Here is a 12,814-nt window from a genome sequence, read left to right as displayed (position 1 = left end):
GAATATTCATTCGTACACTTAGATGGGTAAAGGAGTAAATTTTTCCTAGAAAATTCACACGTTTACCCCCCTAAGTGTACGAATGGATATTCACACACCTACAAGTGTGCGACATTCACACACTTGCGTTTCCACTGCACTGATTTTTATTTTTGTAAAGGGAAAAACACCCCCTCTAGGACTCTACCGGTGTAGACTACTGAATGACCGGAACAGTTTTGCGCCCAACGAGTCGGCCACCCAACTGCCACGGTTCCGGAGGTACGGTGGGGAGGGAGAGGGAAGTGCAGGCAGAGAGTGGGGGCGGCGGCCGATCGGACCGGCTGCTTTCTCCACCATGTAGCAAGAGAGAAAGAGAGAGGGGGAGAGTGCGCGAGAGAGGGAGAGAGAGAGAGAGAGAGAGAGAGAGAGAGAGAGAGAGAGAGAGAGAGAGAGAGAGAGAGAGAGAGAGAGAGAGGAGAGAGAGGGGAGAGAGAGAGAGAGGCGGAGGAAGAAGGAGCCGACGTGATCCGGGGAAGGCGGTCCTCTAGAAAGTTGTCGGCTCCAGCGCAGGCCGGCAGTGGCCCCAGTGTGCTCCAGAGCCAGGCTCCAGGGCGTGCGGACCAGCGAGCCTCGCAGCGAGCGACCCGAGCAAGCAGAACAGCAGGTACGCCACTGCACCGAGCAGCACAACTACGGCCACCTCTCCAACGGGGACATCCGCCCTTCGGCCCTTCGCGCGCTTTGACGCCGGGAGTGAGTAGTTAGTTATGCATCGGACAAAATATCGAGCTGTTCACATCCCTTCCGAAATCTCGACAAAGTAGTGAACAATGTTACGGCGACTTACTGCGTGTTCGAAAACCCCATAATCGTCGTCTACTTGTCTACATTCTCTACATGTCTGCATTCTCGTTGATTCGGGTTTTTGATACGTAAATAAAACTTTGTTCTTTTGAACTTGTTTACGCCTTCTGCGGTCCTACTTCCGAGACTCCGAAGGAACGCCGTGCTTGTGCTTGTAGCCCGCGTGTGAGTGTGTGAGTGCACCCTGAGATCGCGTCTCGTCACTGTGAAACACACCCCACGCCACGCCGCCGACCCTCGCGGCTTTGGCGACGTTCATCTCCACGCAGGTGCAGCTGCACCCCTCCACCCCACCAGCCACTGGGCACGTCCGTCTCCGGGAGCAGCAGCTAGCAGCCCGGCCCGCCCCCCGCCCCGCCTGTTGCGCAACCCCCCAGTTCAGTTATGTGTGCGTCCTCGGACCGGACTCCCTCCCACGCCCCCCTTTCCCATACACAAACGCACGGCGCTCTCATGGGTCCATACAGTCTGAAAACGCCGCGGGTCACATGGAATGTTCACGCGTGTTGTATTGATTTTTGGTCGGTCTAACTTTGACCGCGGCGCGGCAGTCGATAGAGCTGCTCGGGCGAGGTGACGACACCGGCACGTCGCGCCTGTCGTTAACGACTCGTGTGGGAGCAAACGCGACCGCACACCAAAAATACAAAAAATATGGGCATTCACAGACCTAAAAGTGTACGAATGGGCATCCACACACCTGCAAGTGTACGAATGGGCATTTGGACACCTACATGTGTACGAATGGGCATTCACACATCTACTAGAGTACGAATGGGCATTTACACCTACTAGTGTACGAATGGGCATTCGGACACCTACATGTGTACGAATGGGCATTCACACATCTACTAGAGTACGAATGGGCATTTACACATCTACTAGTGTACGAATGGGCATTCGGACACCTACATGTGTACGAATGGGCATTCACACACCTACAAGTGCACGAGTGGGCATTCACACACCAGTGCAGTTCCAGGATGGGGCTGACCTACGAGCCGCTGGACTCGGCCGTGGCGGAGCGGCTGGACAGCCTGTTCGGCGCCAAGGACTGCCTGATCGAGGTGAACCCCGGGCGCGTCATCATGCCGCCGCGCTACCAGGACATCGGCGACCGCATCCGGGGGCTGCGCCTGAGCGAGGACGACGTATGGGTCGTGTCGTACCCGCGGACCGGCAGCACGTGGACGCAGGAGATGGTGTGGTGCATCGGCAACGACCTGGACTTCGACCGCGCCAAGCGGCTCATCCAGCAGTTCCGCACGCCGAGGATAGAGTGAGTACTACAAGATCGTCCCCGAAGAAGCGACGTTTGAAAGCGCGTCACTTGCTGTGACAAGCGATGTGCTGGTCCACAACAAAATGTGTTTCTTAAAATGATAATCTTAAAACAAATTGCACTTTCAAACCACACTGATAAACCAAGTATGGAACTGCTTTATACTTGCAAGTGTGCAACTGCATAGAAATAGTACACATACAAGCGTTCAATTTGGTAGTGGCGCACTTGGTTCATCAGTGCGTTTCCCGTGTGCATCTAGACTCACTGCGCTGCTGGACGCCGACGAGGACTTCGCCAAGGAGCTGGGCGACACGGTGGAGATGGTGGAGAACATGGCGTCGCCGAGGTACATCAAGAGCCACTTGCCGTGGGACTTGCTGCCGGAGCAGATGGCCATCGTCAAACCCAGGGTACGGAGAGGCGCTGTCCGAAAAACTTGAACTTTTCGAAAAATATCGCTAAGTACTTATTACTGCTCACAAAAGCAGATGTGGCAGTAGTCACAGTAATCTATAAATGTAAATTGTAATTTTGTATATAGGCTACAATTTGAGTTTTTCGTCCGACAGGTTGTTTACGTCGCTCGTGACCCGAAGGACATGTGCGTGTCCTACTACCACCACTGCCGGCTCATATACAACATGAAGGGGTCGTTTGAGGAGTTCGCCGAGCTGTTTCTGCAGGACAAAGGTGAACGAATGGATTTGAATGACTTAAACGATGCTTGAATCGCTTGTCTGTGTCAGTAAAAAAATAATACATAAAAATAATACTTTTTCTCCCTTCTTTTCCATGCACTTAGCACCAGTCGGTCCAATGTGGAGCCATATTTTGGGTTTCTGGGAGAAAAGGCACGAACCGAATATACTCTTCCTTAAATATGAAGACCTGAAAAAGGTAACAGCAAAAGTATATTCCGAGCAACAATTAGAAGCATGCAATTTAGTTCAGTCCCGAACATGAACTCAACTGTTGTTTCTGTTTGCTCATTTTGTTTCAGGACCTCCCCGCGACCATCAGGCGGACAGCCCTGTTCCTCAACAAGCAGCTGTCGGAGGACGACGTGCTGAAGCTGGCCGACTACCTCAGCTTCCACAACATGAAGAACAACCCGGCCGTCAACCTGGAGCAAGTCATGGCCAAGCGTCGCGGCCGGGACTCCGTGGCGGACGCGGACAGATCCGACGACCTGGCGTTCATCAGGAAGGGCGAGGTGGGCGACTGGAAGAACTACATGTCGGACGCGCTCGTGGCCAAGTTCGACGCGTGGACAGAGACGAATCTGGCCGGCACGGGGCTCACATTCCAGGCATGATGTAATATTATTTTTGTACTATAACTACTTCGGGGAATGATGCGTCCTGTGTGTCTGTGTGTGTGCGTGCATGTGTGTGTGTGTGTGTGTTTGCGTGCTTTGTGTTACCATTTTATTTATAAGCATTGTACAAAGTAAATATGCCATTGACTGAAGTCGTAGAGGACGCCCCTAGAGAGGAAGGTCGCCTACAAGCAATCTCGGACACCTCAAATATCGCGCTCGGACTGACAAAGACTTTTCTCGATCAATGTCTGCGTACGTAAGTTGCTGCCAAGGTGTCTTTCAGCCCAGACCGACCAGACAAACGGTGCTGGGCGAACGATTTTTAAGCACTGTTATGTTTCTTTTTTCTAAGCATTATTTTCTGAAAAATACATATATGTGAAAATGTCTCTCCTTTACTAGTTTTTCAAACAGAATTGCTGATTTTATAAAAGTCACCAAACCTGATGGGTCTATGATGGGGGTGGGGTAATGATTGAGGGTGAGTGCAATTTCGACAAATTTCAGACTCACAAAGCAGGGATCCGGCAAGCATACACTTTCCACACATGTTCTCCTCACAGTTAAAGTCTTACGAAGCAAAATGCCAAATGCTTCGTACCTACGAAGGATTTTCTCCCTACCAAGCGTCCAAATCCTTCGTATTACAAAGGATTTGGCATTTTTCTTCGTAAGACTTTAACAGTGCTCCCACTCGCAGGCGCACAGAGGCAGTCCCGCCGCACACCCGAGCGCTGAGTGCCAATCGGTTGCCAACCTACAAGGCGCCCTCCAGTCGGGCCTCTACATCCTGACTGCAAGATCAATATCAGCGTCCAGCGAGCCAATATGGCTGGCGGCTGGCAGTCTCACTTACCCATAGATCTGGGACTCACCGGAGAATTTTTTGGCTGGTTTGGAGCCAGGCTACACGGATTCCGGATAAAGCGGTTCTCTGCCCCAGACCCCCCAGGTACCCTCATGTGTTGCGCGAGAAAATGATCAGTAGCATACGTATGGCATAAACAGCATTTTGTCGTGGTGATAGAAGGGGGTTAATCAGGGATGGAATTCATTTATATGTTTTAATTACTTGGGCCCACACACTCCAATAAGAGAGAGTGCAGGAAATTTTGTATCTAATAGATTTTACAATGTTTATCATACAAACGACTATCGAACAAATGTGTCATAAAATATACATATTTCAATTACAACTCAGAAAATAAATAAAACAAACAACATTAAATTTATGTACGAATACAATTCAGGCCATAAAATTCAAGTCATCACAAATTGACTCCAAAGTCAGTCAATTTTATCAGATTTCTGCTGAAGATAAATTTCCCAAACGATATGAGAGTTATATAGGTATATGAGCAGCACAAACACGCGTGCGTACGCAAAATAATACAAAAATCCTATCACAATACGGACATTATTAACTTATAAGCTAAAAATATAATACACAGAATACAAATACATGAAAATACACAGCAAAAGACACGGTTGGACGGCATAAGACAGGGACAAAGAGCACATATAACAATCAAAAACTCATACAATACAAATATAATGTAAAAAAATATTTTATAATACAATTAAATACTGGGAACAAATTGTCTAAACAAATCCCCTTAACATTCCCTAGTGTATTGACAGTCGGTTGTCTAATTAAAGCACGCATGACTCAGGCAAAGATGATAGTAAGGTAAGAAGTACCAGTATGACTGGCACTTTTATGCATCATTTATATGTAGATGTGACAAGAAGTTTAAAGAAATACAATTACCCCACCTTGACTATTTTTTACGCGTATCATGTACTAGTTTGAGGGGAAAGGCAATTATTTATGGCACAACCATAGAGCATACTGATTAAACGCACTTGTCACCATCACTCTCAATATTGTCCACAATATTTATTAGAGTCCAGCAGGAGATAACGTATAAAATTATATCGCATTCATCAAGTGAATTCGACAGACTGAGCTAGAATCGATAATGGAATGAACTGGGTGTGCTATTAGAAATCCGGGAAAAAAACTAACAACCACCTTTTTCCTTAAAAAGAAGAGGGGGGGGGGATTTCTTATGATTACATAATTTACACATAGGCTACATGATAAGATATGAGTAGGCTGGAGATCAATGCAGGTGGCAGTGATAAACTTTCGTCATAAAGCACAATTATTTACAGAATACTTACATTGGTACCCAATAAAATCAATTGAATGAGCGTCAATTTGAAAAGAGTACAAATATTGTACAAATCTCACACATACACTGATAAGTAAACAGATTAACAAGAATAATTTTGAATTAAAACATTTAAGATTGAATAGCCGATGTGTGATAATAGGAATTTACTAACTAACAAGTTTTAATCACATACACACTTTCTCATAAATAATGACTTAATTATAAAATTCGCAAGATTAGCAAATTTTATCAGGTAACATTCGAATGTGGCGTAAACGAGGTTTACAACGGGTGGCGTTTTACACCTCCGTCTGGGGGATGCCGCCTTCTAAATGAGTCCGACTGAGAGTCGCTCGCGGTCTTGTGGTGGGCACAGGGACCGCCGCTGCCGGCTGTGGTAAGGGAGGTCTTGTTTCTACCCTTGGCTCACCTGCTGGGAAACCGTTCACTGAGTCCTTCAAGGACTTTAACGACTGGTTGCTCCCAGTCTTTACCGAGGATGTCTTGGTGGGCTCTGGGGGTACAGGACGTGAGTGCATCTGCACTTTAAGCTGTGGTTGTTTTTCAGCGATGGTCGGGGTATCCCGATACTCGTAAAGGTGACTTGGATTTTCAGAAGCATTGCCAATACCGGTGATTTCGGATTCGTCCCTCATCATTAAAAGATCTCCACTGTAGTACCGATCTTGTTGCCTGCAACACACCAGTGATGACTTATTAATGAAACTCTGCAGACACACAGACAGTTCCTAAACACCATAGCCAGGTTTACGATGGGGTACCGCCTTTTCCGTAAATAACATGTAAAAAGTTGAGATGGGAGTACGAAGCGGATTGAAAACTTGTTCCAAAAGCTACACCGCACAACGAAATCTTCTATAAGTAGGCGGCCGTAACTGCACAGCAAAGGTTTCACACCAAGTGGATCTGCAGTCCCTACTTATTAAAATGTGAAACCTTATTTGTACATTTAAAACCGTCTACTTGTCATACCAGGTGGCTGATTCTTCCCGCCAACTTCCGAAGATATATTGTGCCTCACGAATGTGTGCGGGTTTGTTTGCCTATCATCTCTGACCATGGCGCCAAACTGCCCGAGTAAGTACGCAACCCATCCGCACACGTGCATTCGGTGCAGTAAAATTACGAATGGTAGAGCCGGGCGTGGGACGCGGTTGGGCATCATCAAAAGGTGAAAAATGTTCTACTTCGAAAGCAAAGTAGACCATCGCAAACCCGGCTTGAACTTAACAAAGCTGATAAGAAAAGAAGCAACAGAATGTGCGTTAACAGAATGTCATGATTGTACTTTTGGGTTGGTCTACCTAGAAAGCTAAGGCCGACAAAAGCACCATATACACGCATCGCAGATTAAAGTAGCAAAGCATTTTCTTAAAATTGTGCACAAAATGTTATTGCGTGATTTACAAAAGCAACATTTAAAACAGTCACATTGAGTATGTGTAATTTTGCATCCGATTTCACTAGAGATGACGGTGAATTGTTAGTAAAGTTGTTGGTCCCAGAAAAGCAGTGTTACAAAATAGACCATTTTAGCCGGGCACAGTTCTACAATTTGAAGAGTAAAAATTGTCGGAAGTCGGGCGTATCTGCCAAGTTAGGAAATCATCGTCGGTTGTTAACCAACGTTGATCTGACCATTAATATATGGCCCGTAGTTTAACGTAACTTAAGTGTCGATGCAATGTTGAGTCGACTTTCAATTTCTAGCAGGGCTAAAGGAACGTTTCTTGGCGTTTAAGGTGTTATACGTGTCATATACGTATCACCATAGTGATCCGTCAGCAGCGTTCTTTCTTCCGCTCACACTGACTTTAATTTTGACTCTTCGATGTGTCGAATCGCACAAGGGTGCAATGGTCTATTGGCTATGTCACCATAGCTCGGTTATGCAATGCATTTAGGGGATGAAAGCATACGGTGAGAGAAAGGCAATGCCACACCACCTTTTCCCCCAGGTGGAACAAAATGGCGACACTTACGTGGATTACATGTCCACTTCATTCTGTGGAATACTGGTATGGACAAGCGTGTAGCAAAAAATAAATTAAAACCAAGCAAAACAAATCGATATGAAAGGTCCCTTGCCTTACCTAAGGCCCTTCTGATTCTTCACAAAATCAAGATCACTATGCATCATGAAAGAATGATAGAAGGAATTGTGATAAAAATATGTATCATACAGATTTATAGTGTGCAGGCTGTCACGGCATTCGATGTAATAAATCAACTAAACGGTTCAAACCGATGGTAAATTTAGACGCAACTCAGAGTTTGAAACAAATAATGTTACTACAGTGTACGCCAAGTTGGTAGGCAAAGCGGTCGGGGGCTGTGACAGTGACATCTTGGTACAGTCGTGAAATTTTCCTGATCCCCAATATTTGAACTGGCATGAGGAAGAAGAAACGAGTTAAAAATCATCCAGAAAGTACATCCGTTGTTTGGAACCAACGAAGTGCAGCTTGTCCACGCTCTCATAGCGCCTGATAGGTAGGCAACATCTTGTCTGCAGTGCATGCGTGTACTGCGGCTCGGCCTACCCTGAGTCTCGCAGGCGCCGAGCGCCTGTCATTAGCGGAGGAAATCTCTATACTAGGGAAACGGGGACACCGCCCCGAGAGCAATACTCGCTCTTCCTACCATCACGAAGGTGGAGTGGGATGGTAAAGAACGAGTAAAAAAAAGCGGGCGAAAAGCACTTTCTGGACGACTTCTTAGCCGAAAAGGGTTGGCAAACCGTTAATGTTCGCGAAACCTTCACGAAGGAAGCACGGCTTCGTAGCCCGTGAGTGGTTGCCTACTACTGTTTAAGTGTGGCGTTTACGCGAGCTTTGTATTAAAATTGCTGTTCGATGCAGCCCCGAAAAGGAGTACATTCAAGTGCCGTTACACCTGCACACACGAAATGACAGAAATGACTGCTAGAAACGACATCGACTCGATGTCTTTCTCACAACCTTAGCGCCAGAAGACGACCGTCATAAAACCAGAGCTCCTATTTATAAATGTGTTTAAGACGTTATTGGCTGGATTAAATAATTTTTTTTATCAAAAATATTTTAAGCAGTTATCAAGAAAAAGTAGATCTAATTGGCATTACACATGTTTTTAATACCTACACACACATCCCCATGTAATAATTAATCAAAGTCGAAACCACAAAATTATCATCATGCAAAAAGCACAGAAATGCACTATCTTCATGTGTAAAGCATAAGCTTCCCTTTTGTTAGAGTTTATGACATTAATAGGAAGGGGATTTTTATGATAAAACATGAGATAAAGAAAATAACATCCTTAACAATCGTTTTTAGTACCCACCAAACCCTTATGCATTTTCTTTTGCATAAACTTGCAGAATTTTACTGAGCCATACTTATGCACAAATTTGTATGCATAATTGTGGACAAATAGTGCACAATAATGCACACACTGTACATAATTATGCACAAAATTGTGTGTAATATTATGGCTGTATAAAATTTTGAAAGTTTTATGCCCAACAAAGTGCATAAGGATTTAGTGTGTACCCTTTACACAAAAAGATGTGATCGTGACGTGAATGTCGGGTGATACAAAGGGTGGGTGTTTTAGGCCGGACCCTTCTTTCTGGTTATATTGTACCGCTTGCAGCTGTGTGGGTGGGCTTTCCTACCAACTCCCACCGCAGCGCCTTATGGCCCCCTTGTGAGTATGAAATCCGTCCGCACGCCAGCATGTGGTACAGACAAAAATCCGGCGTAGAACACCCACCCTGTAAACAAGTAGGCCTACTCCACCTTTATCAACCAAATTAGAACAGTGAAACTGTATGCAAGACATGTGCTCCCTTCCATAGACATCATGTGGGAAGAACGACGCATTGCCACCGATGACTAAAAGTAATGGCGAGTCTTAACCCGTCTGCTAATTAACAGGGCACGTTAACGGCATATCTCAGAACTGCCCAGAATGGAAACAGAAGTTGGAGTTGCCTCCCGAGAGATCCATAATGAAAACTGTCAAGTCATTTCATTACGTTCCCACTTTGGGTGAAAATCCTTCTTGCCATTACGCGTTTGATGTTTCCGAAAGTGTAAATTGTCAAACTCTCCCCATTCACCGCCCATTTCCAACAGTTTTCAAGTAGAGCCTTTACTCTTTAACCTGGTACTATGTAGTCCCCTTATTAAACATTTAAGTATGTGTGTATACCGTACAGGTGCACCAACGGAGACAAGCAATGTGACGTACCTTTTGGCGTTTCTCCAAAGAATACAACAGGCCACTACAGCTACGATGAGCAACAGGCAAATTGCTGACATACTCCAAAATGCTATCTGGAGAGGTTGACGAGGCTCCCACCACTTAAAAGAGAAAAGGCAAAGAAATGAAATACAAGTATGACACACACGAAACACAGCTTATCGGGTAAAAGAAAAAGATTAGCTCATATGTATTGTATACCTCAGTTGTTGGTGGATATGTAGGCACCAAATGGCCAATTACAGTAGGAAGATAATCGGACCAAAACGCACACTCAGTCTGCCGATAATTTAAAAATATTGACGAATTAAATGTTGTATTCAGATTTAAATATTTTAGCTGACCGGGCCTCGCTAATTCAAAGTGCAGGCCCAGAATCTGACTGTGAGTAGGGTTCCTAAAAGAACACGTAAACAATTGGTGATCAGTCATATTACATCTAGGATTAGATCCACATTTTAATACAAGAGTAACTTTCAAGAGTAGCTTACCCATATCGGGCGAAATCGGAGAAAGCTTTCATGAAAAAGTGGCTCATGTTACGATCATTTTCAGTCCACATGAGGCGTTCATACCCAGCATCTTTTGGGAAGAACTCTGTAAGAAAGATGGGCACTTAGAGATCTTAAAGGTGTAAAAAAACTGTTTTCGTCAGTAACTGCAACTCACCAACATCCATAAATGGGGCTCCAGTGAGAAATAGATGTTCTGTATCATGGGGGTACTTTCTCCACTCTGGAAGTTTTAAAGCTTCCACGGTTGTATTTAGAACATACATATATACTGGAATATTTTTCTCAACAAGAAGTTTCACTAATTTGTCGTTAGGAGCTCTAAATAAGTAATCTGACATCATCTGTGGGACAAATAAATTGTTAACATAAAATTATGATAACTCACGCTACTCGCGTTGTGTACATCAATATGGACCACATAACTCACATGTATGTACTGTTCTCTGATATGTGTGACATTTTTGGGATCTGGGTGATACGTATACATATACTTAATTGCTTCATAAGTCCCGCCAGGATTTAATGTGTAGTTAAACCGAGCAACCATCTCTCTGATCTTCTGTTCCATGAATCTTTCATTGACTTCATAGTGAACAGATACCAAACTTTCATTTTGTGCTGCAAGTTAAACACAGTACTCATGCCATTAATATGTACATAAGAATAACAACAGAGAAAATGTAGAACAAAGCACTCACATATGATGTATGCCGCTTCTTGAGTCGTGACTCCACTCATGTAGCTCAATCCCCGGTTGAACTGACCATGTTTGATGAGTTCTTCCGGAGTTCGGTTCAGGAAATGCCAGTCTCGTTCCTTCCAGCCCTGGTACCAACTGTCGCCGGGCTTCGTGAAGTTTCGATCGAAGACGGGTCCCCACGGGAACGGGCCCACTGCCGGCTGCGGCACAGAGATATTAGTTCGGATTAATTAGACAACAGACAAGGGTAAAACTTCAACACTTTAAAGAATTCCCTAAACTGAATTTGGTTGAAACTGTTATGGTCATGAAATACTCTCATGCATTCACTCCCCTATAGGAACAGCTCCACATACAAGTACAAGGCGATAAACTAGCGCTTTTGAAGACGAACATAGCTTTTTTAGCGCCTAAAAGTGCTGGTCTAATATCTCGGGCAGTCAACACATTGAACTATCGCACCCGGTAAGAAATCGAAAGCGATGCGATATCGAATCAGTTACCAAACGTGTCGATTTCAGAACCGTTCTAATAAGGTCTATTCGACACGAAAAAATGCACAGTTTTCCGAAATCGCTCTGACATCCCTTCCACATCGATGCCAATGGGGATCCCCACACTCACGTGGAACTCTGCGTTGCCGAGCTCGAGCGCGCTGCGGCCGCGCCTCAGGCAGTCCACCAGCTTCCAGGACGAGTCGATGCTGCAGCCCATGAGCTTGCCGAAGACGCGGCTCGTGTTCTGCGCGCGGTACTGGTCGATGATGAGCCCCCAGTCCGCCAGCGCCGAGCCGCTCTGCGCGATGACGCGGGTCACCAGGTCGCGGGTCCTCGGCGCCACCATGAGCAGCCCGGCGCTGGCCGCGCCCGCGCCCGGCCCGAACAGCGTGATGGACTTGCGGTCGCCGTTGAACGCGTCGATGTTGTCGTACACCCAGTTGATGGCCATGGCCTGGTCCAGGACGCCGTAGTTGCCCGGCGAGTTGATGTCCGCTGTGCATAGGAAGCCTGCGGAAAAGGGGTCGCGTATATTGCCTCAATGCCACAATCTCTAATCAATCAAAGACAGAGTGAGGTTTCCGGGGCCCCGTAATCCAAAATAATGTGCCCCATAATAAAGTACGGGCGCAGACAACATACGTTTCCGGTATTTTTTCCAGCAAAGCTAGTCAGGGAAAGGTAACACGTCAACAAAGTGAAGAAACGATTGAACAGGTTGTTACCTAGCGCTCCTAGTCGGTAGTTGATGGTGACGACGACCACATCGTAGAACGCGGCCAAGACGTGCCCCGGGAAGGAGTTGGACGAACCCTTGTAGTACTCGCCGCCATGGATGTAGACCATCACAGGGAACTTTTGTGCCAGCCCGGACACCGTCTGCGTACCAACACAAACAATTTAAGTAAGGAAAGGTAAGAAATTTGTAATGCTGAGAGGACCACTGTGGCCTTGTACTTACCGTGCGCGAGTAGATGTTCAGGTACAGGCAGTCCTCGTCCATGTCGCGGACGCCCTTGGCGGCGCCGGTGTACCTCACGGGCTGCGGGCAGGCGGGGCCGAAGTCCACGGCCTGGATGAGCTGCCAGCCACGGTGCGCACGGGGTGGCTGCAAACAGAGGACGGCTCGGGTCAGGGTCCTGGGCTCGCTCCTGGGAGCGCGGTCATGGTCATGGCGACTCCTCGGAGAGACCCGAGGGGC

General features: G+C 46.3%; 2 protein-coding genes across 4 annotated transcripts in view; one reads left to right on the top strand and one right to left on the bottom strand.

The window, feature by feature from the left end:
- Window positions 1–508: 508 nt before the first annotated feature.
- On the top strand, window positions 509–3,841 carry LOC113217608 (luciferin sulfotransferase-like). Of its 2 annotated transcripts, none has more exons than XM_026437568.2 (6): window positions 509–646; window positions 1,823–2,125; window positions 2,391–2,541; window positions 2,701–2,821; window positions 2,934–3,028; window positions 3,132–3,841. In XM_026437568.2, exons 2-6 carry the CDS (start codon window positions 1,830–1,832, stop codon window positions 3,444–3,446), a joined length of 978 nt encoding a protein of 325 aa, XP_026293353.2. In that variant the 5' UTR covers window positions 509–646; window positions 1,823–1,829; the 3' UTR covers window positions 3,447–3,841. The 2 variants fall into 2 exon arrangements, with proteins under 2 accessions (XP_026293353.2, XP_026293354.2); XM_026437569.2 differs by having other exon boundaries at window positions 537–735.
- Window positions 3,842–4,502: 661 nt separating this feature from the next.
- The window catches only part of LOC113217604 (cholinesterase), a 26,918-nt gene continuing 18,606 nt past the window's right edge, over window positions 4,503–12,814 (bottom strand). The window contains exons 3-13 of one of the 2 annotated variants that reach the window (XM_026437565.2): window positions 12,575–12,721; window positions 12,339–12,492; window positions 11,741–12,123; window positions 11,115–11,316; window positions 10,844–11,034; window positions 10,571–10,757; window positions 10,393–10,498; window positions 10,103–10,298; window positions 9,890–10,002; window positions 7,636–7,668; window positions 6,184–6,325 (exon numbers count right to left, since the gene is read on the bottom strand). In XM_026437565.2, coding sequence (XP_026293350.1) covers window positions 7,641–7,668; window positions 9,890–10,002; window positions 10,103–10,298; window positions 10,393–10,498; window positions 10,571–10,757; window positions 10,844–11,034; window positions 11,115–11,316; window positions 11,741–12,123; window positions 12,339–12,492; window positions 12,575–12,721 — 1,707 coding nt within the window. In that variant the 3' untranslated portion in view covers window positions 6,184–6,325; window positions 7,636–7,640. Of the gene's footprint in view, window positions 6,326–7,635; window positions 7,669–9,889; window positions 10,003–10,102; window positions 10,299–10,392; window positions 10,499–10,570; window positions 10,758–10,843; window positions 11,035–11,114; window positions 11,317–11,740; window positions 12,124–12,338; window positions 12,493–12,574; window positions 12,722–12,814 lie in introns of both variants that reach the window. The other variant, XM_026437564.2, reaches the window with a different exon arrangement.

The sequence above is a fragment of the Frankliniella occidentalis genome, unplaced genomic scaffold (genome assembly GCF_000697945.3).
Source record: "Frankliniella occidentalis isolate FOCC.00 unplaced genomic scaffold, Focc_3.1 Scaffold13, whole genome shotgun sequence".
NCBI classification, from domain to species: Eukaryota; Metazoa; Arthropoda; class Insecta; order Thysanoptera; family Thripidae; genus Frankliniella; species Frankliniella occidentalis.
Note: the sequence above shows the minus strand (reverse complement) of the source record. Positions and strands in the feature narration are given on the sequence as shown.